This window comes from Odontesthes bonariensis, chromosome 3, assembly GCF_027942865.1.
Source record: "Odontesthes bonariensis isolate fOdoBon6 chromosome 3, fOdoBon6.hap1, whole genome shotgun sequence".
Lineage (NCBI taxonomy): Eukaryota > Metazoa > Chordata > Actinopteri > Atheriniformes > Atherinopsidae > Odontesthes > Odontesthes bonariensis.
Window position 1 is genome coordinate 9,948,901 of NC_134508.1, and position 27,505 is coordinate 9,976,405.

Sequence of the window (27,505 nt, forward strand, 5' to 3'; positions counted from 1 at the left end):
ATAATAGTATCATTAAGAGGTGATTAAAGTATTGACAGAGTATTAATGAGAATGATGAAAGCAGGTGCGACTCCCGTTCATCTCCGGAAGCAGAGATTTGAGAGCGGGCTGGCTGTCCCTCAGGTGCCTTATTAAAATGTAATCATGGCTGGGCTCTTTAGCCATTCTGCTAATGGTGTGGATGAACTCAGGAAATGATGTAGGGAAAGTGCCTTTGAAGTGCCAGATCAGTGTTGAGTCAGAATTTCAAAGTTGTCAGAGAAAGCCTCAGTAGTGTGTGTTGTGCGTGCGTGTGTGTGTACGTGTGTTTATCTGTTGCAAACTGAGGATGACATCATCTGCAGATCTACAGCAGCAACATTTTACAGCCACCAGAGGGAGACATGTCATGCCTGCTGAGTCTCAACGACAGCACAAAGGATGGCTGCTACTCTGCCTGTTCTCTGCATGTCACTGACAGAGGTCACATTAGGGCGGCATTGTCATTAGATTGTTTGCTTTTGCTAATAGTTATCAGGCAGTGGTGGTTGGTGGTTGAAGCAAGGTGTGAAGCATTAAAATGATGCATCCTATTAAGCTGGACCGGGTCATTCTCCCCTGGTGCAAAATTTCTGCAATAACAGATTATTACCAATTACTTTTAATTAAGTACAGCACTATATTGTAAAAACAGAAATACTTGTGCTTTGAAATAATTCCTTCACCTCAACCATATTACAAGGAAGATTCTGTTCTCTTTACCACACTTCATTTACCTGACAGTTTTAGTAACTAGTTACTTAAAATACGATTTGTCTGAATTTAGAGGCAGACAGTATATCTTTAAGATATGCTTGTAGTCTGACCAACCTATTGGTTTCATCTGGTTTCATGGAAAAGTACAGCTGAGTATCATCAGCATAGCAATGGAAATTTATGCCATGCTGTCTAATAATGTTCCCTAATGGAATCATGTATAAAGTGAAAAGAATCGGTCCAAGCACAGAACCCTGTGGAACTCCATGACTTACTCTGGTGTGTGAGTAAGATTCTTTTCGTATACATAAACAAACTGGAATCTATCAGATAAATATGACCCAAATCAGCCTAATACAGTTCCTTTAATCCCAATAACATGTTGAAGTTTCTGTAATAGAATGCTGTGATCGACCGTATCAAATGCAGCACTGAGATCCAACAGGACAAGCACAGACACAAGTCCACTATCAGAGGCTAAGAGGAGATCATTGGTAGCTTTCAGCAGTGCAGTTTCTGTGCTATGATGCACTCTGAATCCTGACTGAAACTCTTCAAACAGATTATTTCTGTATAAATGATCACAAAGCTGAGCTGCAACTATTTTTTCAAGAACTTTAGACAAAAAGGGAGATTGGATATAGGTTGATAATTAGCTAACACAACCGAATCAAGAGTAGGTTTTTTGAAAGTAATGGTTTAATTACAGCGACCTTTAAAATTCTGAGGTACATATCCTGTCAACAAAGACAGATATGTTGCTGGAAAACAGTTAAATAAATAATGAGGTGGACTTGTGCCAGCTCCAAAAAAAAAAAAAAAAAAAAATCAGCCCAGTCAGACATGCTATGTACACCAAGTTTGGTATGCAGCACGGATCACCTGTGCCCATTAGGGATTTGGAACATAGCCTCACACTCTGTCAGGACACTTTATCACTGATCAGGCTTAGCATTTTATAAAGAAGATCCTGTGTACACATTGCAAAATACAGAGCATTCATAACATTGTTGAGCTTGTTTTGGCTGTTAAGCTTTTGACATCACAGTTTCGCTCTCAGCAGCTTTTTGTTCCGGCACTGAAACCAAATTTATTTGTGTAGTACGAACATAATTTATTGCTATGATTATCTGTTGTATAGTAGGAAGTGATAACAAACCGACAATAAGGACCATTTCTTTCTCTTTCTCTTTCAGAACTATGGAGTCGTCAGCCCTCAGGAGGCTCCCATTGCTTTTAAAGAAAATGGATCCCCTGTAAGTGTCTTTGTAGTGGAAGTGCTTCATAGTGGCTGTCTGTGAAGCCAATGTTCTGTTGTGTTCTTTCTCTCTTTTGTTGACCTTTATTTGCCATCCTTCTGAGTGAGTGTTAAAATGAATATGTGAACAAAATGTTCACGGCCACAGTATTGTTATTTGAGGTCATGACTAATGACTCACTTTATGAATTTAGGCAAATAAATGGTACTGCCACTGTTTTACTCACTGATTTCTCTGAATATTTAATCTGCTGTTTAGCAAATGCGCCTTTTTCCCCACCATAAACATCACTAACATAGAATTATATTAAACATGGGAGACATTTGACCAATAAGGGACTAAAACTAAGGGACTAAAACTAAGTTTATTTGGGCTGATATTACTCATAACATAACTCATAAAGTGTATTAAAGATGAAAGCAGCCATGATGTCACGTCTTGGTCTATAAACTGATGTTTTCAAGCCCCAGCTATGGCATTGGACTGGACAGCTCTGTCTCACCAGAAATGGGTTCATACATACATGTGTCTGAATATCTAAAATGTGAGAGACGGCTAATTATCTGTAGGCTGTTGTTTTTTGTGAACCTGTATATTTTTTCTAACCCTTACCATGCACTATCGACTCCTAACCCCAATCATTCAGGGCTGAGAATGCAGCAGTAAAGTAAGGAATTGTGAGTGGGAGGGAAAAAGAAAAGTACAGTGACTGTTGAAAACATTATCCAATATAAGTTTCAAGACTCCCTTTGTGTGGAGGGAGTGCTAGTTCTAATTTGGTCAGCGGATTAGTGTTTATGGCCAACTAAACACTAGCCACATTTGAAAAGTGAATGTCCACATGTAGAAACATGTATGATGTTGGACATTGATGTGCTGTCAAATCAAAATGTTATGCATTTGTAGAGAACAGGGTAAAGAACAGGGAATTAGGAATAAAAGTAATCTTTATTGTGAAACTGTAATGTTTTGCACTTTGGACCAATGTGGACAGTTAAAGATCTGCAATGAGACCGAGTTGGAGTGAGGATGAAGAGTGACACTTGATTGGACTACAAAAAAAAAAGATCAGACTTTTGTGACTTGATATATATGTAGTTATGGAATTTGCGGGCTTCAGGGGGGTGTGGTGGGTATTACTGTTGCATCACAGCAGGAGGGTTTCTGGAACGAATCTCAGCTGGGGCCTGGGGTTTATTCCAAGTACTCCAGCTTCCTCTCACAGTCCAAAAATATGCATGTTAGTTTCACTGGTGGTTCTGAGTTAAACCTTGGAGTAGGGATCTCGTTAGTAACTGTGATGGAATGATGATCCGTCCCAGGCTGCCTGCTGACAGCTATGACAGGCTTCAGCCCCCTGTGGGCATAGAAAATGGATGGACGGATAAAACTTGGAACCAGAAGTGATAGAATTCACGACAGAAGTTGAAGTTCTTTGAATAGGAGTCTGTTGGAGTAAGTTTTTGAGCTAGCGATAGTAGCCATTGGTGGTTTTGCACCATGAGACACTTCCTTGTTGGCTTTAACTTTTAAAAGCAGCCAACTTTTAATTTCAGTCGTTCACAACAAGCTACACGGTGCACGCACACTGTATGATGATACTTGCTCAAAACAGAAACAGGCTGTGACTACTATGTGAGCATTATCCCAATGCTATGTGAGTTTAATGACCTGTTGGAAAGAAAGAGATGACCAAACTGTTGGCTTCATTGTGTATTGATATATCTGACAGGCTTCTGCTGTCTCATCTCAAGTTGCTTCTTAGTTCTAATTCCACAAGTTTGTTAGAAATTTGTCTTAGGTTCTCTTTTATCTTATAAGCTCTCTTACTATTTAATATTAGAGGTTTTTTTTTTTATCCACGACCAAAATGATCCTCTTTTATGTACTGTTTGTTTGGAAATGCTTGTCTCTCTGTTCTTGTTTCGGATGAGGGATGTTTTTGGCTCACATCATACTGATTAATTGTTGTGCCAGAGGTGCCCTCTACTACTGTGGTCTATCACCATTGCCCCATTAATTATCTTTGCTATCTGACATATTAGGCCCAGTCGGCTGTCATTCTGATGTTCTGCTTTGCATCACAATGACTCTGTATGCAGTGTGCGGTCAGAAACCAATAAGAATCTGAAATTCTTTCAAGAGTTACTCTACTAAAATTTTCTTCATTTCAATGATGACAAAACTGAAAGCATTGTGTTTGGGGATATGTGACGGCTGGCTTTGGCACCTTGTCTTCAAAGCTTAGTTCAACTGTCAGAAATCTGGGAGTGACCTTTGACCTTTGATCTGAGGTTGGACAAACAAATGAACAGTGTCGTCAGGACTAGTTTTTTCCAGTTACGTCTCCTGGCCAAAGTTAAAATGTTTTTAAGTCGTCATGACCTTGAGAAAGCCATCCGTGCCCTAATAAGTTCAAGGTCAGACTATTGCAATGCGCTTTATGTCGGCGTCTCCCAGTCTTCTCTCAGCCGCCTTCAGCTGGTGCAGAACGCTGCTGCCCGTCTTTTAACCAACACCAACAGACATGTGCACATCACTCCTGTTCTTAACTCCCTCCATTGGCTTCCTCTCCTTTATAGAACTGATTTTAAACTTTTAATGTTTGTTTTTAAAGCTCTTAAAGGGGAACTCCGGGGCATTTGAAGCGCAATCCCATTGCTAGATGCTCAATACATGCCCAGTAATATTGTTGTAATGTTTTAAATACTTGAACACAGTTTTTCTAGAGAAGATAATTGTTTTGGATATGGGAGTATCGTCCATTGACTGTTTTGGGCTTTCACATGCGCGAGCCTACAACCAGCCGGTGAGTGACATGCTGTTTATAAAGTTGTTTTGTAACGTCCCCATGCCAGTAATGTGAGAACCATGCATATGGTTTTGATGGTAAGGCTTGTGACTTTATTGTCGGATGGTTTATAAAGTGGTGTGACGTTTATGCAGTGTGCAAGTTGTTGTTTTACGTGGAAGGGTTAGAATTTGCCCCTTAGCCACCACGTATTAGCCTCGCATGACAGGCTGCGCAAACAGCGCAATCGCTGCACAGGGAGCGCAGATTTGCACCTGTCTGTGTCCTACTGTCAGTATTTGACAACCTCTAGCAATGGAAATGCGCTTCAAATGCCCCGGAGTTCCCCTTTAACGGCCTCGCCCCATCGTATTTATCTGAGCTTTTAACAGTCCTGGTAGAGCTCTGAGGTCAGCAGATCAGTTTCTGCTGGAAGTGCCCAGGTCAGAATACAAACCCTGGGGTGAGCGAGCCTTTTCCCAAAGCTGCCCCCAGGCTCTGGAATAAGCCCCCCGTCCAGCTGCGTCTTATTTCTGACCTGGGCCTCTTCAAATCTATGCTAAAAACCTTCTTATTTAGGATTGCTTTTAATACCCAGTAGTATGATGACACTTCTATCTTATTTTGTCTTATTTGATTTTGTTGTTTTTTATTGCATTCACTGTTCTTTTATTGTTTTTATTTGTTTTTACTTATACTTCTCTTTATTTATTACCTGCTGTAAAGCACTTTGGTACACCGTAAGGATTATCTGTAAAGGGCTGTATAAATAAAGTACATTTACATTTACATTTAAATTTACATTTACCAAGTTATTCTACTGTGATCTGTGACATTAAACGCAGAAGTCGGAGCCCCTGTGACTGGCAGAACGGTGTAATGTAATAATGAATAATAATTATACATTTTATTTATAACGCACTTTACATTTACAAAAAAATCTCAAAATGCTAAATGTGTGTCTTTCTCTGCTGTAGGCAAAAGCCAGCGCCAAGGGGAGGGAGTCTGTTGTGTCCCCACTGACCATAACAGCTGAAAGCGTCACCTCAGCAACCACAACACAAGTTACCAAGGTAACACCATATCTGTTTCCATGGTTACAGTTTAATCACCGGAGCTTGTCGTCAGTACCACAGTCAGTCTGTATTGTGTGGTACAACAGTTAGGTCTGGTAAAAAGTGACAGTCTTTGTCACTTTAAAGCATTTTGAAACACTTTTATAAAGAATATGTGCTTGAAGTGCAGACTTTCATATAAGGGTTCGGGTTTAGGAATAACAGCTCTTTAACGTGTAGTTGTCTCTCTTTCTAGAGGTCAAATCTTATTGGACAAATGTAGGACCATGAATAGAATATTCAATTCTTTTTTTTGTTTAATATTTTTTTTGGGAGGTAAGGCACATTGGAATAAAAATCAATGTCACATTTACATTGAGCATTGTATCGCCACCGTCAGTTTGAGCAAACATATTTATACAGTCAAAATAATGTGCATCTTGATGAGTTAAAAAAAAAAAAGCATACAGTCTACAGTCAAAATAATGTGCATCTTGATGAGTTAAAAAAAAAAAAGCATACAGTCTACCTCCTCTAGTGTTTTTTTTTTTTTTTTTCACAACAATTCTAGAACAATACACAATTGTGGGGGGCTACTTAGCTAACAGTTAAGGACATCTATATATAGCAATTAAATAAGTATAATAAGTGTAATATGTACATGGGTGTGTAAGCTGCTCAGTATAAATAAAAAGGAGGAAAAGGACAGAAAAGGAAAAAGAGAGGAAAGAGAAGGAGAGAGCGAGTGGGGGTCCATCAATCAGGGGGCAGAGATTGAAGAGAATGAAAAAAAGTAAAAAAAAGGAAGCCACTTGTTGTAGAATTTGTCAGAGTTACCTTTCACTGAATATCTGATCTTCTCTAGCTTTAGAAAAGACATAGAATATTCAATTCTAATACTTTTTCAAGAATCCTTTGTCAGTAAAGATTGCCTGAAGTCCTTCTTCAACTTGTTTGTGTGTTTGTGGGTCTTTACTTTTGTCTTCAGGAAGTGAAATGCTGATTCTCGACTAAAACTGTGTGTAGAAATGAAGGCAATATTGTGCGCACTCATATTTTCCCCCCCAGATTTATAAAACTGCACATACTCATGTCAGTCATCACGAAACAAAACACTCGCGCATAAATCTGATTTCGTCTCCCACTTTTAGCCATGAATGTAGGCAGAGACTCCTCTAATTTGTTATTTGCGTACGAGGCCATTCTTTGCACCACAACTTAAATAGACACGATAATGACAGCAACAACAAAGGGGAGCACAGTTTTACCGAATATGAAACTCGTCAGTGAGGCAGAGCAAAATTAAATCAGGTTTATTTGGTGATCGCCGTTCTGTGGTCACGAGAAGAATAAAAGCTGTTAACAAAGTAAAAGTAATCAGCTCTGTATGTTTGGAGCAAACGACCCTGCAGGGTTAAAAAAAGGGAAATGGTTAGATTATAAACCAGCAGCCAAAATAGAAGACTAACGACTCCTGGAAAACTAAGAGACAATGTTGTGGCAGAAAATGAGAGCAATCTCTAAATATTAATTTTCTTCTCTTTAGGAGACGTCTTCAGTGCCATTACACACAACACATTGCTGCAGTTATATATACCCACAGCAGTCACTGAAAATAAGAATATACTGTGAAAACTGTTGATTCAAATGACAAATTACAACAAATGTCTCAGGGGCACTTCAAAGATACAGTCCAATTCAAGCCATTTGGAATCCGATTCACTCTAATACAATCATGAAACAATAGATTCCAATTCATCCATACTCAGCCAATTAAAAAAAGTTGCCTAACTAAGAGGACCAACATATTGCATCAGAACTTCTCTCCGATCCAATCCTGAGCGTGCACGAGGTGACTGTGGAGAGAAAAAAAACTCTTTCAATTCAATTTAAATGATTTAGAAATAATTTAATCATTTTTAATTTGCTATACATCAATACAACCATTATGTCCCAAATTTTTGTCCATATTAACTAAATAAAGTATTCAATAATTGATTGTTAGTTGCGGGTTGCGGTGACAACTTAGGAAGTGCTGTAAACACCAGATTAGATCTATAAAGCACCTGTTTTTTGGATTAGGTTTTTGTTGTGTGCGCTGTTTTACTGGATCTCTGCAAACCCATTAGTGTAGTGCTCTGGGACTTGTTGAGTGTGTGATATGTGAGTGTAACTCTCCTGTTTTATTTGTAAAAAGAATGATTGCTCTATCTTATATGGTTGCAATTCTACCGACATTTAAAAATAGATATACAAATAGGAGCATGGATGCCCCCATCGGTTTTTTTGGTTGTTAACTGCAGAAGGACTAATGAAGGGACAAGCCACAACTGTCCATGTAACAGCTTTTGAGTTAGTTGTCCAATTACAGTTCGGTCCCTGAAACAGAGTGTTCTACATATGAAGGAGCTGCAACAACAACGAGTCTGTAATTTAAACCCATATTCATTGTCTAATTGTATTATTCCAAAAGTTGAATGTTTTTTGTGAACGGTTGAATTTAAAAAAAACAAATGTTTGACGATACATCTGTATCTAATTGTATGTTACCCATTCTTGCCAACAGGTTAAATTAGATACCAAAGACAACAACAAAAAAATATATATATTTCTTTTCAATGAATGTGGTAGTTTTTAAGGTTAAGGGCTGGTGTGGGTTAGCATAAAGCTTAGATGCACAGAACTAGGTTCAATATGACACACAAAAATTATGATATGGTCAACATACTCCCTTGCCTGATAATTGTGCACACAGTGTATATATATTTACATATATATTTCTATATATATGTATATATTATTGAACAACGGGGTACTGAAGTGTCTGTTACAAAAAAGTAAGTTTTATGCTTTAAAAACAAAGAACACAGTTTTGAGTATTTTGCCACAAAGATGAGGATGAAAAACAAAGATGGTGGAATGTTTTGATTGTTGAGAACAAACTCATGTTTCAGCAGATTTCTGTTGTTATTTCTTCCACAGACTGTGAAAGGAGGCTACTCGGAGACCAGAATTGAAAAAAGGATTATTATCACAGGGGACGACGATGTGGACCAACATCAGGCAAGTATTATGGAAACACTGAGACATCTCTACTGTATGATGTAATTATAATAACTTACAGAGCCCCTGGAGGGTAATATGCAAAGTTGCTGACCTGTTTGTTGGTGTTTTATGGCTACAGGCGCTCGCCATGGCGATCCAGGAGGCCAAGCAGCAGCATCCCGATATGTTGGTAACAAAAGCAGTGGTTATCAGGGAAACAGAGTCTCCCACTGAGGAGCTGCGGCAGAAAGCAGAGGTACAAGACAGCCCGGGCATGCCATCAGAGTGCACGTTACATTGTTTCATTATTCTGCTTGCATGGATGGATTAATTAACGGAGCTGCCAAGCATAGAACCTTCTTTTTAAACGTTTTGTTTGTTTTTTTTATTTGAAAGTTGACAACAGCATAATACAAAATGACATCTCCCTCCTATTGAAAGCACAGGATACTCCTTTAGCCTGATTTTTGAATTTGCATGTTAGTTCAACAGACTTCTCCAGAAGCCCCGCAGAGTCGAAAAGAGATGCCGTAAAACTCTAGTTAACTGTTAACTACCGTTGATGTCATAGTTGCAGAGGACATCACCACAGTTACACATAAAACTTGTTGCAGATGAAAGAAGTGTGACGTCTAACATGTTTAACATGGTAAAAGGCTGCATTTTAACACAAAGCCATGATGTTTTTCCTTAAACTGGTCTGATAGTTTTGGGGTCTAAACCTTACCAAGCTGTTTTGCAACTTAATCCTTCATCACCCCTCCAAGCGCTAAAGGGGGATTTTATTAGTCCGGAAAATTTCTGACCAGGTGAGAGACAGACATACATGCAAAAAAAAGACTCTGGCTGTGTTCGAAAACACATACTACATATTACATACTACATACTACATACTTGCAAACGGCATACTCATCGATCAGACAGTATGCAGAGCGTTTACCCACCATGCATTTCGCTCCTGCCCGAGCCGAAATCAGCCGGCCTGAAGCTGATTTCGTTTAAGCTCAAACTTAAACTCTGTAAATATATAACTTTAGCAACATTTGAAACATTAGTCGTTTAGATCCCCAACATGTTGAAAATCTGACAAAATACCGACTATTTACAATTTTGTTCCCACGAATTCGGTGCTACTAAAGCTAGCCGTAGTGAGCAGCGCACTTCCGGTTATTTTCACAAACAAAATACGCGTTGCCTTTTATCATAGGGAAAGCTATTACGATACAATTGGTGCTTTTGTTTTGAAAAGAGGAAGTGAACCTACCCTCGTTGCAGCTAGCTTGAAACTGCCGTTTTGACAGGAAATGATGATCGGCGATGTTACGTCACATTGCATCTTGGGTAGTTTGAGTACGAGTAGTAACCTCATGATGCATACCCAACATTTCGGCAAATCTAGTATGCATCCGGGAACTTAAAAAAAGTTAAAGTTAGTAGGAGTAGTGGGAGTAGTAGGCGGTTTCGAACACAGCCTCTGTGTCATGCAAAGTGACTCCGGAGGGTCAGCATGTGACTGGGTGTGAGACTGTGTTTGAAAAGGACCACAAGGAATTCAAAATCAGCACAGAGAATAAATTGAAAAAAAAAAACAGAAGACAAAAACACTCAACAGACCGAATCAAAGATACAAAAAAACACCACGAACGGAAGACCAGCTGTTAACTAATTTGTCAATGTGCGCGCTCGAATCAAATCTGTGTGTTGTGGTCTCGTTGCAGTCCTGATTGGCTATGGTGGCCTCTGAGACGGGGGAACAGGAGAGGATCCTCCGGCTGTGTGTCTCCTGCCCCGCCGAGCAGTTCGCCACCAATCCGATCGGAGGACTCCTCCTCCACTGTGTACATGTTGTCATCAGAACAGACTGCATTCCATGAAGCAGTAGACCTGCACTCCTGTCCCTTTAGACAAGCCAACTGTGACTCGGCCTCAAACCCAGATGAGCCTCTTGTCCTGTTGTTTTCCGGACCATTCCAGCCCTGCAACTGATACGGAAACAGGAAATGTCTTCTGTTTGATGATTTATCACGAATCTGACATGTTTTGAATCGATGAGTCCCCCCTATATATATATATATATATATATATATATATATATATATATATATATATAGGATGATGGACGATTGGGTTAAAGTATGGAGATATTTCTGGCAGTGTGGGTGCGGTGAGGACGTGCCATAACTTAAGAAGCAAACTTTTTGCTCATTGCTGTCACCTCCTGGCCGTTACACCTCCAGTTTAATCAACAGCTGTCTTATTAGCTTTTTACATTTTTATCGATAGAAGATCTAATTTATGTTCCGTGTTTGCCTGTTTATGAAATATGTATAATATCAGATGATTATAATCTGCATGAATCAGTTAATAATAGCAGAGGGAATGGAACAAATATTACACAAACACGTTCACATTTGAAACCCCTGAGATGATTGGAGTGAGCACCTAGATAAAAAGGAGAAAAACAACCCCTCAGAACGCTGGGCCAGTGCTGAAGCTGACAGACTGATGGACACTTCACTGGACTGCTGGTCCCAGCTTCCAATAAACCTCATCCCACGTCACGGTTGCTGGATTCTGGTCACACGTTCTGGGCAGAGTCATTGGATTTTTAGAGGAATTTTTAATATGAATAATGTCTTACAAATGTGATGGTATGTTTTTACTTTTTACTTACTTTTACTGAAACAGAACTGAGCTGTTATTCTTGTGCTTTTGGACATTTCAGTTTTAACGTGTAAGCATAACATGCTACACTGGAGATCTTTTGAATTAATCAGCGAGACCTTGATATTATTTAGTTTGCCACATTGTGAGGTTGTATTTATGCTGTAACTTAGAGGGCTGCAATATTCCAGTGTTGGCGTCATAGCCATTCCTTTAGCCCAACATCCTGTGTTTTGTTTTGTTGCCACTCAGATGGATTTAGCACAAGCTGAAAACACAACTTTGACATTTCAAAACCTAACCCACTGAGCGTTCTTTGGTCAAAAAGACGTTGGAAAGATATCTTGGCTAAAATTGAGCAAAATGAAGTGACTGTTTCAGGAATGCCGAATGAAAAACGTGAATGAAATGTTCACATTTAACCCAGATTTGTACCAGGATTTGCTGTCTAAACAGGAGTAGCATACTGGGGAACCAAACGTAAGGCCTTCATCTCCTGGCGCCGCTCTTATCCCGTTGAACTACACCATCATAGAGTTGCTACAGCTACAGTTACAGTGCCATATTGCTGATACTAGGGAAGAGACTGTGTTCAGTAGTTGAAGCTGCTAATTTACCGCCATTCTATTCTCTGGGTAAATCGAGATGTATAGCAACTTTCCACCAGACATAAAAATTCTGCATGTACACACTTTCTAGTTTAATATTTCACATTTTATGAAAACATTAAATGTGTTCAAAACAGAGACCACATTACATCCACCTCAGAAATATGAATTTTGAAACAATATCTTCATATTATCCAATTTAGTCTCTCTTTTGACCCCCAGGTTAACAAATTGATCGTAATTACTTGCACGTTGATGTCATAACTGCATTTTTGATGACTGGAAAGTGGGTGAAAAAACACATAAATACGATAAATCAAACAATATATCAATTGAAAACTCGACATGAAATCCCAGTGTGTGTACAGACTTCAGCTGTGCATGTTGCATATTTACAGTTGTTTGTGTGATGTAAACATTAGGGAAGGCTAATGGGGACTAAATTGGACAAAAGATAAAATTGGACTATTGTCCAAATTTATCCAGCGATGGTGAATATTAGATATTCAGCCAATATGGAGAGAATTTTGTATTCGAGGCATGTTTCTGTGCAGCTACTTTCCATTACTCTGTTTTACGTATGGCTTTTAGCTAATGCTTCATCCTGCTAAATTAGCTGACTTTGTCAACAGTTTGGTGTTGAGCAGGTTGCACACAGTGTGCTTATTTAAGTCAATTTGAGGGATATTTTGTATTTTTTCCAAAGGGGGTTGTGCGAAGGGCTTTATTTATGAGTACTTTGTGACTTACTTGCAATAGACGCAGTCAGAACGATCTTAGTTTAGGGACAAATTCTGTAAGGCTAGCCAAACTAACTGCTGCTTAGAACAGGGACAACTGAAGAAAACATTTTTGACTGCTCATATCGGTACAATATAGACATTCTGCGGTTGAAAAAGTAGTGACAGAGTAAAAAACTGTCTGATTAATACACGATAAAGCATTTCTTGAACTCTTTAAAGGTTTGAGTTGGTTTCGATGCTGATAAATTGCTCTCTTGTTCTTGTTTTGAGTAACAGTTATCTTGGCTAGCCTGTCAGGAGTCCTCCTGATTCTCAAGATTCCAGAGAGTCCTCTGACAGCTATCTGTTGTACTAACTACTCATAAGTACTTCACGCAACTTTAATAAAAGAAATGAAAAAAAAAAGAATAAAAATCCCTTTAAATAAACTGCAGTCTAATGATAAAAACGCTAACATGGTGTGCAACAGTGAGCAACACCTTTCACATTCCAGGATTCATTTTTGTTTGAAAATAGTTATTTTAGCAACTTTAATAGCAATTCAGATAGTGATGTTTAAAAAGTTACTGGTTTTTACTCATATGCGCATGTTTACAGACACTGCCTGAAAAGTTAAAAATCACAAGATTAACATGTACTTCTTGTTTCCTATTGGATTAACTTTTAAGTTATGGTGTATGAGTTTGTACTTATATTTTTAGGAGGGGTAAATGTGAACGCCCCTCTAATTCCCCAAAAGACAAAGCTGAGAGCATACAGTGTGTCACTCTAAATGCTATCCTTCCACAGAGCGTGTTGGTTGTAAAGTATATCCATACTGTATGTTCTGAGTGACCTTTAATACTATACTATGCATCAATTATCAGTCATAAGAATCCTTCTGATGAAGCCTGACCCGTGCTAGCCTTGTTGCTGTCATTGTTAACTATGTGCCACTGTTAACCAAGGCAGTGAAGTGCACTGCTTGTGAGATTTGCAATAAGCAGCCATTACTTTTATCCTCTGTCCTCTAAAGGGAGAAAACTGTGAACTCTCATGTGTACCGAAGCATAACCAAAACCTATAACACAGCGTTGTAGAGTGATAATCGAAGGAGCTTTTCCAACACTTGTGACCATGGCTTTGTCGCCCTCATTGTCTCGTCCCCCTGTCCCCCTGACTTGATACTGTCGACCTGCTGTTGATGTGTCTGTGGAAATGAGATTCTCAAACTGCTGATTTGTATATTACATTTTGCTCTATTTGATTTTTTTTTCTGGTCATATGACACTGGATTGTTGTGATGGCACTTGTTTGCAATAACAGTAGCACGTTCTGTAAACTTGTGGCACATATTTTCACCGTTGAATTGGACGTACTACTGAAGAAATGAACTACTGATGGTATTAGGAGAGAGGCTGTGGGTGAAGTGGTCAGCTGAAAAAGGAATTTAAGTATACACATCCATGCTTTTGTGTGATATCTTATACAGTATGTCGGAGCAGAGATGGATATGCATTGTCAAAAGCTGCAATCAGTCAGTAAAATCAGAAGAACAGTGGTGCAACACAGACAAAAACATGAATGGGTGCCTTAAGTTTTGAGTTGAGATTATGGGAACAGGAGCAGCCCTCATCAGTGCTGAGCTGAAATTGGTGTGATGGAGCTTTCTTGAAACTGGAACTTTCTTGGGACTACAGTCTTGTAAAGAATATCACATCAAATGCAGTGGAAGACGAAATCTCTCTAAATCTGCGCTGTTTGTCCCCAGTGAGATGAAAATATTTGCTGGCCCTGTGTTGAAACCAGCACAGTGTGGATTATAGATAAGAGTTTTTTTTTCTCTGTGAAAGCCATCAAACTGTTCTGCTGTCAAGCTTCCACCTTCAATTCTCCACTGCTCTTTGCTCTACATTTCCCTAGTGCTTGGTGGTGTGTATGTGCTGTAATTGCATTCAGTTTAAATGGAAAACATACCTGCATAAATAAATGTCTCAGTATGATTCAAACAGTGTGTCAGGTTCTGAAATGAAGGGGGGGTTGGGTTACTATTACTGTTCCCTTTGAATAGTAACCTAGAGTATGATAAATATGAATGTTATAATAAAGACACAGAAGGCAAAACATTTCACTTTTATGTAGCTTGAATGTTTTCACAACTTATTTAGGCATATGAAATAAAATACTTTTTTTTGTGACATTAGAATAATTAAGCATTAATACAGTAGTAGCGCCCAATGCAAGGGAAACTGCTTTTCTGTACTGCCATCTTGTGGTTGAATTCAGTAAATGTGGAGGGTTTCAGACCAAGTTATCTGTGCGTTGTTGGGGCCATCTAGTGAAACTAAAGCAGACTTACATTGCAAGAACGACTCAACTGTGGGATATGTGTCATGATTCATTGTGGGAATTGTAGGAACCATAGTCATTTGAAGCTCCACAGCTTATGTCTGTTGCCGTGGAAAGCCACTTGAGTTGCTTCCTTTTACCTGGCCGCCCATTGTTTTGTGTCAGTTTAAAAAAAAAAAAGAGTTTTATATCATCATGAGGCATTGTTAAGTACACATAAAAGGTTAAGGGCTGAGATTTCTTTTTGAAAGAAATGCCAAGTTAATTTCATCAATCTTATATTCTAACCACTATGATGAGAAAAAAAACATGCTAAATGTACTTTAACTCATAAGATAGAAATAGAATAGAATAGAGTAGAATAATACTTTATTCATCCCCCAACGGGGGAAATTCAAATTAGTCAAGTAGCTAATTTTTTTTTTAATAGTTACATTGATTGTATTAACAACAACAATAATAATAATACCAATTCTAGTAAAAAATACTACTACTACTAACTAATAATAATAATAATAATAATAATAATAAATGACTAAATAAACAAATAAATAAATAAAAAATAAATAGGTATGATGTTGCAGTTAAAATGCAGAATATGAAAAAAGAAGTTTCAGACAGCTTATGATGAAGATACAATGTGGCTGTCATATTAAGGGTATATTCATGAAATGCACTACATAGGTCTATACTCTACACATATATATCAGGTAACACAAGGTAGGGAAATAACTATTTTGATGATGATATCAGAAAGGATGGATGCTAAAAGGCTGGAAAACTACAGATCTATTGCTGTAATATCAGATCTAATGCTCAGCTCAAGAGATCGATAAACACTTTTTATTACGTTGAACTTTGAAGGTGTACTCAAGTGAGTGATCAGGAGACGCATTAGTCTTTATCACTATATGTCGCATAGAGGGATATGTATTGATGGACTGACAGCTTTGCATTGTTCTATAAACCAATTATCTTTATTCACACAGTATAAACAACAAACAGCAACAGAGGGAACCCTCTTGTAGAGCGTATAATCCAGTACATCTCAGAGGGGCTGACTGAGACAGAAGCATAGACACAGGGCTTATAATGGTTCAGATTTCATGGTACACATACAGTATTCACAAACCTATCAGATGCATGAACCTTGCATGTTCCTAAAGCCATTCAATCGGTTTGCAGATGAACAGAAGAAAGAGGACAAAACACAGTCATGCTGAGCAACAGTTAGCTACGGTATGAAACAGAGTCGTTACATAAAAACCAAGTAAATCATCTCTTTAGAAAGGTTCTTTTATATAAATGATTTGAAGTGTACAAAACAGTATATTACACATTTCTTGATGCATGATTCTGAGCGAAACCCAGTTGCCTACAGTACACTTCCCTTCAAAGTACTACAAATTACTTAACTGGATTACAAGCTACATACAGACTGCACTGTACTCGGGGTGGCACAGCAGTCCCACATGGCATCAGGAGACTATGGAAAAAAAGGAAAAGATCAGCAGCATCATCTTTTATTAAGAACACACACCTATAAAAATGCACCAGGCCTCATGTATTGCCAATGTCCCATGCAAAACAGCAGAATGCCATTCAAACTAACCTCAGTGACCTCAGCAAACGGAGCTGGGGCCCCCGCCACAAATAGTTTCTATCGTTCCAGCAGCATGTAAACGTCACCGCGGCTGCTTTGTAGTTCTACGTTTCTAATGTTTTTTTTTTTTATATACTTATGATAAGTTAAGGCTCTTTAAGGACCTGAGGATTTTGAACATATGATGAGGCACACAGAAGGCAAAGAATAGCTCTAGACACAGGGCTAACGGAAAGCATGAGGTGCATGAGACAGCCACAAGGGTGTAGTTCAATGGCCAAGGTAGAGGAACCCAGGAGAGAAGCCCTCCACAACAGCTCAGTCCTAATTCTGTCAAATGGATGCCTTTCAGCACCAGCTTACTTGTCCATGTCTTACCTTAGAGAGAACCGACACACCAACACGGCAGGCTAACATTTAGCATCCAGTGTGATAGATTAAGACTCACATATAATTTGCATTCTGAAAGAGTTAATGTCCGCTGGAATCTCAATTGTAAAGCAGGCTTTGCTGAGTGTAACGATCATGGCATCCTTGTTTGGAGCAAAACTGAATTCTGTAATTAAGAAACTAATTTAGCACCTAAATCATCTTTGACTGCCAAAAATCTTTGTCCAGGTAGTAGTGTGAAAGTTTACTTTATGAACACACACACCTGCTAAAAGACCTAAAGTAAAGCAGTTTTAGGGGCTTAGGGTGCTTTGAGTGATAGCTGAGAGCTGAGCATGACCACTATTTATAAGACACACATAGCTTGGATGCCACATCTGGATCGGAAAACTACGCCAAGATTTCAACGGCAAAATGACAAACTCTAGGCTTGAAAACTGTAGTCAACAAACCAACGGGTGATGTCACATGTCCATCTTTTCAAAATATGGTCCATGGTTCTATCCTGTGTAGCAATAATAGTCGACTAAAACCATAACATCTACAACGGCTTATCTTTGTGCATTTTACACAGGTCCTTGATGGTTTTTTCACTTTTTTTTCCCTACAGCCAGTATCATTCACATTAATCCCCTAAAAACTCAAGTTTTCCTGTCATTTTCTACATTTCAAAGTTTTTGATATGAAAAATAACCCCTTGTAGCCTTAAAATGGCTTGAGTTTGACCCTACACTTCTTTCCTCGTTTTGTGAAAGGGGATTATTCTAAACTGGCCCTACTCACATCTCTACCCACCAGCAGTGTCTAGCAGCTAGTGACCACTCAATTTATAGGGTCCAGACCCAGAAACCTTCAGCTAGTATCGGCTCACTCAGCAGCCGCTAGCCCCCAGCTAATTAATTAATCACACGAGCTGCACAGCCTCACCCTGCAAGTGATCAGGGTCGGTTCCTCAAATGATTCATGTAGAATATACAAGGCTGTCTCACCTCGCCTTTCTGAGACTATACATGGTGCTATGTCGACTCAAAGCAGAAATCCCCAGCCATGACACTTGGCAAGCCATGGTTTGCTCATTATATGTCTGGTCATAGATCATCTGGTAATTAAGGTTAAACAAGGTTAAACATTTGACTTGCAGTTAATACAGACTTTGTGTTTCTTGAGCATACTCTTGTCTCCCAGAGTATGATGTTATGCTAGCTGTTATTGGTGGAGAACCAGTGTTCTCTGTCACCCGTTTCGACCAAATCCCCGCTAGAATTTTGACTCAATAATTGCTTAATCTAACAAAGTGAACTGGCATAACTCAGACTATAGACTCGCGTTAGTTTCAGTAGAGCTTCGGCGGGCCTTTCTGATTGGTACTGTTGATGACAGGGGAATGATTAGTAACCTGACTCCAGAATGTCTACATAGCATTTCATTATATTGACCAAACTCCATGTCTTTTTGTAGTCGTGGCAACCTGGCTTGGATGTTTATATTCCTCATTTGATGCAAATCGAGAAATTTCGAGAGAAAAAAAAATTGAGCCCACCTCCTAAATGAAATCCCATCTGATATAACTTTAGCGAGCTAACTTTGCAGCTTGCAGTACGATAAAGCATTAGCACACATCATCTAATGCCAGTCCTCTCTTCACACTGAGCAAGATGACCAACAGTGACACCAACACCAAAGCTTTCCTTTGGCTAAAATATTCTGACATAGTGTGGCAACTGAAATGCAGAGATGTACCGAGCAACAGTTCATTCACATGACTGTAAAAAAGAAAAAAAAATGAGCTTATTTCAGAAGACAAAAGGAGCGCTGTCAGATCACATTCTTAACCTCCAAACCGGATGATGTTATTCGCCATGCACTTAAATGTTCTCGACCTATCAGCCCAGGCCCACTTTAAACCCGTTAAGAAAACAAAATCTATAAAAGCTTGACATGTGATACAAAAAGATGCATATAAGACATTATTCTCTTTATTTTTCTCTTATGAAAGCTGCTTTGGTAACAACATGGTCACGACATCAGTCAATCCTGTTCACCTGGCCTGGGTGCTGAAGGGGACTCCACATCTGCCATCTCAATGACCTACTTTTGCTTTTTTCAGTCAGCGGCTTCCCTCTGCCTCTAAAATCTAAATGAATGGATCTAGTTACACCAGAGTGGGCTGTGTTTGCGTTACGTCGGGGAGCTTTCTCCGCATCAGATACAACGTCTGCTTGGAGCCGTTTGTCATAAAGATGTCCGTGCTGTGAAAGACAGCGCTATTGTACTGAGGGCTGATAGAGTGGAGACCTTGGATGCTGAGCCGACTGCGTTGGGGCCTGAAAAAGAAATTGAAAAAAAAAAACGAGGATGTTAGCACATGACTGTTTGCTCTGGAAGAGGAAGAAAAAAACACAAAGTTGGTAGTTCCTCTTTTTAAACTGCCGCCTCTCCAGCCTGCTCTGGTCATTTTGAGCTAAAAATACGAGCTTTTTCAAGGTGAGGAATGTTTGCTTCAAATTTTCACTGTACAAATATGGTGCCCAAAACTATTCCTAATAACGTTATCACTGCAATATTGAATATATGATTAAGTATATGTATATTGCTAGAAAATCATCATATTTTTATTTTATGGGGTCAAAAACCAGTCTAGATTTGTTAATGTTTGGATTTTATCAAGTTGGGATGAAGTCATGATATTATCAAATGTATCATCAACACAATTTGAAATTTTTTTTACATCATTAATTTTTTACATTTTTTAAATTTTTTCTGTCACACTGAGGCTGTAATTTGACGTGTTTGATGTTGCACATTATTTTCCTACTCTTGATGTTCCTTTGGAGATGATGACGGCTAAACTGTTCTGGCAAGATGGCAGCAAGGGATTGGATTATTCAGCTCAGCCTTGTGGGAATCACTAACTAGCTCTCCACTGACCTGGTATCCTTGGGATGGTGATCTGCCGGCTACTGCTGCCATCCCCTCCCTCCCCAAACGGCTTTATCTGGATGATATAATCCTCATCAGTGGGAAGAGCGAGCTCCACAGACGTGGTGTTGGTTTCCATGACGCTGGGCCTGCTGTGTCGATTCTTCTTGTACAGCACCTAAAGATGAGGTTAAGTGAAAAATATGGGCGCACCACGGCATAGCACACAATTTTCTGATCAAAACAAGGTGACTATGTGCTTACTTTGTAACCAGTCACTTCTGACTCATTCTCCAAGGCTTTGACCTGCTCCCAGTTCAGTATTATCTTGGAGTTGGATGTGTTCCACATCACTTTACCTGGCGGTTGACTGGGTGCTGTGAGGAGCAAAACACATTATTAACCTTAAACAAAAGCTGAGCAGTAGCATAAAGTGAGCTGGACTGATATTTGCTTAAGTCTGATACTTACGGGGTTTTTTGGTGGTAATGTTGGCGGTGGTGCTGGGCGGCCCCGTTCCGGCGGTGTTGTAGCCCCTAACTGAGATGTAATATATGGTGCTGCCTTTCACCCCGTGGATAACAGTGGATGTTTGATTTCCTACAGTCCTCTGCACGCTGGCCATTTCTTCTTTTTCACCTCTACTCCAGTACCTCAGCTGGAAGGCAACAAGGCAGAACCGCCGGCGTGAGCGCAGAAAAACACGACAGACAGACACCTTAAAAGCCTTCTGTTACACCCTGTCAGTGACGTGCAAACTGAAAGCAGCGACATGTGAACTCGACTGGATGGAAGACGGAAGCTGTTCTGAAAACAAGCTTTAGCAGCATGTCTTAAGAGATGTGTGACTCCGTTGTGCTCAAAGGTGTTTTTGCTTTAAGTAATGTGCTAAAGGGTGCAAAAGAAACCCCGAAAACCAAAAAAAAGACAGAAACCTTGAAAATATAAACCCATAAGCCATAAACTTCCACTGTGAACAGGATTTCTGTCTCATTTTCCTTTGTCACGGCTGCAGCAGCACATAATCTAATCCGTTTGTCTTTTCACGAATGATTTGCCCAGGCCCTGCTCCTCGGTTTACTTTGAGTGGTCAACATTTGATAATTCTGGCAATCCGCAGGAATTAAAACGGCGCCTTTGTTAACACGCCGGATTTGAATAATGAGCGGAATTAAAAGGACGAGTGCAAAGCCGCCGTCTCAAACTGCATTGCTGTGTGGATTAGAAGCTAAACGTTCCTGTCACTTAGAACGTTGCATCAGTACGCTAATCAGGGTGGTTACAGTACTTAGGTAAGCAACAAGAGGAGCACAGCTTAGCCCACAGGCTTGGGACCAGGTTGGACCATTATGCATGCAGCAAGCTATTATCTTGTATGCCCAGGGTGCAGGAGTCTGAGACACTCATCAATAATGGAAGACAACAAGATTCAACAGCATTATTGCTGTTGCCATGCACACACACGCACACACACAGGAGCGCATCCATTTGAAAACACACACAAACAAGGCATTTCATCGAGCTCACCTCGTAGCCCAGCACCCTCCTCTTGCTGGCATTCCAGGGCAGAGCTTTCCATGAAACTTCGATCTCTGATGCAGAGAGGCTCTTGGCGCGGACTCTCGTGGGTGCTCGGCCAGGCTCTGGAGTTAACATATAAAGAAGATTTTAGGAGTAACGCTTGGCTTTGATGAACCCTCAAAGAGGGCACGTCAAAACTGTTTCAAAACCACTCCTTTCATTAAAACTATAAAAGGAGGTAAGTAAGGACAGGTCGTGTGCAATAACTGCAAGAAGAAAACCGTCACTGTTCAGAGCCAGAGTTGATCTATTCCTATACTCACACACTTATGCTAACTAAGCAGATACAGTCATGAAAAGGAAAGTGCGCTGCATTTCAATTCCAAAGTGTAATAAAATTTGTCTTGTCCTTTAGCAGGTCTCGGAAATGAATAAATACAACCTTGCAAGAACAACAACACATGACATATTACTCTGTGTCATAAATTTGACTAAACTAAGCGACTAACTACACCCCATGATTCAGTAGCTTGTAGAACCACCTTTAGCAGCAATAACTTGAAGTATAATGTTATCAGTCTCTCACATTGTTGTGGAGGAATTTTGGTCCACTCTTCTTTACATCGTTGCTGCGGTTGATTTAAGTTTGCAGCATTCCTTTATGCACAGCTCTCTTAAAGGGATAGTTCGCCTCTTTTGACATGAAGTTGTATGACATCCCATATTAGCAACATCACTTATGAACATTTTCTTACCCCCTGCTGCGTCCTGTGAGCCGAGTTCCAGCCTCGTTTTGGCGTTGATGAAGGTAGTCCGGCTAGTTTGCTAGGGTCGCAAAAATAAAGCGTCTTGCTTCTCAAAACAATATGCGTTCAAAAGAGTAATACATTTGCATCACAAAATCGTCCCTCCAGAAAAAGTCAGATCTCACAATCGCTTGGCCCTATTTCTCTCTACCTTCGTATCACTGCCTGCTGTGTAAACCGTGCAGACCGAAGTGCAGACCGAGCAGTAAACACCGTACCAGGTGCGGCTATCGGCAGGTGGCTGAACGCATTGATATCAAGGGAGAGAAAATAGCGCCAAGTGATTGTGAGGTCTGACTTTTTCTGGAGGGACGATTTTGTGATGCAAATGTATTACTCTTTTGAACGCATATTGTTCTGAGAAGCAAAACGCTTTATTTTTGTGGCCCCAGCCAACTAGCCGGACTACCTTCATCAACACCAAAACGAGGCTGGAACTCTGCTCACAGGACGCAGCAGGGGGTAAGAAAATGTTCATAAATGATATTGCTAATATGGGATGTCATACAGCTTCATGTCAAAAGAGGCGAACTATCCCTTTAAGGTCCCTCCACAGCATTTCATTCAGGCTGAGGTCTAGACTTTGACTGGACCATTGCAACACCTTGATTCTTTTCTTTTTCAGATCATTTTTGTATTTGTCCCGATCCGGAGAATGTACTTTGTTTTTCACAACTGTAGGCACACTGTGTATAACATGAGATCATACCCACCTTCCTCAGCAGAGTAGATGGTGGTAACAGGTCCAAACGGCCCCTCCCTCTCGTTGTTGTAAACCCCGACCTTCACGTGGAAAGGTGAGAACGGCTGAATGCTCTCGTTTTTAAAGACGTATCTGGACGCTTCAGCAGACGGTACGGCTGCCTGCATCCAGCCTGTGGCGCCGTGGGGTCGAAACGCCACCACGTAGCCGAAACCCGGTCCATTCTGCAACTCCTCCGGCACTGGCTGCAGAGCAACAGCATAGGTTCAGCGCCGTTAAGGCCCTCTCACTTCAATCATTCACACACACACAGTTTAGAAACCATGGACCAAATACGGAGATCAGAGATGAAGCTTTTAAATGTAAAGGCAATGCATGGCTTCAGACATAACACGCTGAACACACAAGCGCTTTTACAGCACAAATCCATTACACAGTACAGAGCACTCAGCATGATAACACAAGCTCAGCTGCAGTCTGATAACATGCCCCAGACATTTATAGCAGAAGACTCCGTTCTAGTGGATAAACCAACCCTCTTAACTCCTGTCTACTAAAAGATACATGCATTCATTACATTTTTAGTGAAGTTAGAGGAAGAGCAGTGTGGCGACTCAGACTGGGATCTAGATACTGTACATGAACTGTGGAGCAGCATGGTTATCGATGCTCTCAAGAGAATTGTGGCTTTGTCGAGGCTCTGACCTCTTACAATGAATTTGTTTTGCATTTATTTGTTATTTAAGAAAAAAATGGTTCAATAGAGAGGCTCATAACAGTTTGCTCGGAAGTTATTACATTTTGTATCTAACTGACTGACCTGTGCATAGCTCTTAGAATATATAACTGAATATCTATTGCAAATCCGACAGAATTTGTGAATGTAAAAGGACAGACTTCTCAAGCAGCATTAATAGCATGAGGTCTCCCACAGTCACTTCTATCGGTTTATTTGTGTGAGAACTTCTCATGTGACAGACTTTGAATGTTTCTTGGTAAAATGCCTTTAATATCAAGTTTAAAAAACCTATTGTAACTTTAATTGTTGCCTTTTCACTTGAAATGAAATACACAACAAAAGATTACACCGATTTATATGCTGAGAAATAATTCAAAGTGTAAATATTTGGGAAGAGACACATTTTTTTCTGTTTTTACAAAGTTGTATTTAAGTCGCAGGCTTATGTATAATGAATATGTCCTTTAAAAACAAACTACCCACTTTTAATTAAAAAAATTAGGAACTACTGCTCTTTGATATGTAGAATGGCCCCTTTCAGGGATGCTCCATTATTTCTTTAACATGCTGTCAAAAGAGCTCTCGGTGTGAATGAAACGGACAATCTTTGTGTTGCAAAGACAAAGGAAATCCATCAGAGACTGAAATAACAACAGTAGTGGACATTTTTTTTTACATTCTGAGAGAAATCGAATACACTGGTGAGCACAACAACACAAAGAGGTCTTAGTGTCTCTAGAGAAAAACAGTGGAGGGTGAAAAGAGGATCTCTTTTTTTCATGGTTACAAAAACAAAACAGAAGAACAAACAAAACAAACAAAAAAATTCCAGCGGGATTTTTCACAAGGTGCAAAGAATTCATAAACCTCAAGAAAGTCCAGATGAGATCTTGAAACAAAGACCAGTTCTGGAACGGCAGTCTTTGGATAAAGGAAACTTAAATGAACCTGCATCAAAGTACAGGAAGTAAAAAAGTAGCTCAGAGGCTTGCAAAGGCTCATGATCTAATGCATAAAATCTGGTAAAACCAATGAGTCCTCTAACTCAAATATAGGTATATGTTCATACCCTTAAATATGACCCATTATGATGTTCTGTAAAGTAGTGGCCCTACAAGCAGCGGGGGGGGGGGGGGGGGGGGGGGGGGGGGGGGGCATAAGACTCATATGAGTGTTTCTACATCAGGACAGATGTCATTCTCTTGTCTTTGCTTAAAGAGGCCACAAAGTCTTCAAAGGAGGGAGGCGAGGTTTGTGCTATGTGCAGCATTTTGTTCAATATGGTTTTTCGTGTGAACAGTTTAAAGGGATAGTTCGCCTCTTTTGACAGGAAGCTGTATGACATCCCATATTAGCAACATCATTTATGAACATTGACTTACCCCCCGCTGCGTCCTGTGAGCCGAGTTCCAGCCTCGTTTTGGTGTTGATGAAGGTAGTCCGGCTAGTTGGCTGGGGTTTAAAAAATAAAGCGTTTTGCTTCTCAAAACAATATGCGTTCAAAAGAGTAATACATTTGCATCACAAAATTGTTCAACAAAAAACAACAACAAAAAAAGTCAGACCTCACAATCGCTTGGCGCTATTTCTCTCTACCTTCGTATCACTACGTGCTGTGTAAACTGTGCAGACCGAAGAGCAGACCGAGCAGTCCCCTGCTTCCGAGCAGTAAACACCGTAACAGGTGCGGCTGTTGGCAGGTGGCTGAATGCATTGATATGAAGGGAGGCAAAAATAGAGCCAAGCGATTGTGAGGTCTGACTTTTTCCTGGAGAACGATTTTGTGATGCAAATGTATTACTCTTTTGAATGCATATTGTTTTGAGAAGCAAAACGCTTTATTTTTTAAACCCCAGCCAACTAGCCGGACCAAAACGAGGCTGGAACTCGGCTCACAGGACACAGCAGGGGGTAAGAAAATGTTCATAAATGATGTTGCTAATATGGGATGTCATACAGCTTCATGTCAAAAGAGGCGAACTATCCCTTTAACTCATAAGATATGATGTTGCAGTTAAAATGCAGAATATGAAAAAAGAAGTTTCAGACAGCTCATGATGAAGATACAATGTGGCTGTCATATTAAGGGTATATTCCCTTTAAGACCAACATGTCACTGAGTTACATTCAGCCAAAAACATGATAACTTCCTAATATTTGGGCGTGAATACTCTGTCATATTAATGCTTGTGTATTTTGATTTATATCCCCCTTTCCACACATGAGATATGTGACATTAATGGCTTCATCAGCCTGTTGAAGCATTCCGACATTCTTCAGTCCTCTTGCAGACATGTCTGCAAAAGTGAATGAAGAGCAGCAAAGTATGTGTGATTGGACAGTAACGAAGTGAGATATAACAATCCTTATAGAGTCACACTTCTCTTACAACAACATCTCGCATCGCCATAACCATATACTATATATAACCGTGACAAGCGCACAGTGGTTGTGTGAAACATCGCGGTTGTGAATGGAAGATGGGGAAAATAGCACTTTTCTACATGTTTAAGCTTGTTGAACAGTCTGTTGTACTTGTGAGGCTTTAATTGTGCTTTGTGACTGTTAACAGTTGGAGACAAACTTTATGATGTTTACTTCACCTGAGGCAATCATTTCCACACCGTCAGAAGAGAAGCTGGATTTACCATACAAAACTGTTAGTTCTGCTCGAGTTGCAGTTTTCGTTTTGTAAGAAGAAAAACTGCAGCGGGGGACGGTAGTTGAAATACTGGCATATGATCAGTGAGCAGAATCTTAGGCTACAGCTCACTTTCTCATTCATTTGGCTGAGAAAAAAACAAACATTTGGTGCTGCGGATAATTACTGTACGTGAAACCATGGAGCAGGATAGTTTGAACAGTGCTGTTTCAGTTTATTTGATAACTTGGTCTCTCAGATTACCGTCTGTACGTTGATGTGACCACAGCGTTCATGCTTGTGCCGTGTTGAAGTGATACTCATGTGTGATTCGGTCCAAATTTCCCTCTCAAAGTGTTACGGAAAACCACCGAAATGATCATTCACACATCAGTTGGCAGCAGTTTAATGAAATGCAGTTCTTGTGTTACAAGGGCTTAAGTGTGACTAAAGTGTTGGATCATTCTTTTAATAGAAGTTAGCCAGTGAATTGTTGAATGATTAGATCTACTGAACTGAACTGAAATCAGCCTCAACTGTAAGCACTTTTAAATCCAGGTTAAAAACATTTCTCTTTCGGTGTGCTTATGGTTGAGTTTATATTTTTCTTTTTCCCCTCTTCTTTGATTGCTTTTAACTGTGTTTTAATTTTTATTCTATTTTTTTATTCTCTTTAAATTGCTTGTTTTCATGCTGCTTTATGCTGTTCTTTTAAATGCCTTGTCTTTATGTAAAGCACATTGAGTTGCCTGTGGTATGAAATGCGCTTTATAAATAAAGATGCCTTGCCTTGCCTAAACTGAACTCTTTCTTTCCTACTACCATCAGGCCAACATTGCCCTCTGTTCAGGGGAATTCATGTAATCTTAAAGGCAGAAAGTTAACCCCATCTTTACTTTTTCCAAAAGGTACGGTTAACTACATCATAAGCCTGAGGTTTAGGCATTTATTTGTG

General features: G+C 39.8%; 2 protein-coding genes across 7 annotated transcripts in view; one reads left to right on the forward strand and one right to left on the reverse strand.

The window, feature by feature from the left end:
* LOC142376727 (band 4.1-like protein 1) overlaps window positions 1-14,888 on the forward strand; it is a 106,234-nt gene extending 91,346 nt beyond the window's left edge. For all 6 annotated transcript variants that reach the window (XM_075460230.1, XM_075460232.1, XM_075460233.1 and 3 more), the window contains 5 exons: window positions 1,932-1,991; window positions 5,763-5,858; window positions 8,823-8,903; window positions 9,025-9,141; window positions 10,604-14,888. In XM_075460230.1, coding sequence (XP_075316345.1) covers window positions 1,932-1,991; window positions 5,763-5,858; window positions 8,823-8,903; window positions 9,025-9,141; window positions 10,604-10,609 — 360 coding nt within the window. In that variant the 3' untranslated portion in view covers window positions 10,610-14,888. The remainder of the gene's footprint in view (window positions 1-1,931; window positions 1,992-5,762; window positions 5,859-8,822; window positions 8,904-9,024; window positions 9,142-10,603) is intronic.
* A 1,318-nt stretch (window positions 14,889-16,206) lies between these two features.
* Window positions 16,207-27,505, reverse strand: part of cntn4 (contactin 4) — a 201,273-nt gene continuing 189,974 nt past the window's right edge. Inside the window, exons 18-23 of the mRNA XM_075460236.1 lie at window positions 23,181-23,415; window positions 21,668-21,783; window positions 20,612-20,798; window positions 20,405-20,517; window positions 20,150-20,318; window positions 16,207-19,545 (exon numbers count right to left, since the gene is read on the reverse strand). Of these exons, the coding sequence (XP_075316351.1) occupies window positions 19,454-19,545; window positions 20,150-20,318; window positions 20,405-20,517; window positions 20,612-20,798; window positions 21,668-21,783; window positions 23,181-23,415 (912 nt within the window). The 3' untranslated portion in view covers window positions 16,207-19,453. The remainder of the gene's footprint in view (window positions 19,546-20,149; window positions 20,319-20,404; window positions 20,518-20,611; window positions 20,799-21,667; window positions 21,784-23,180; window positions 23,416-27,505) is intronic.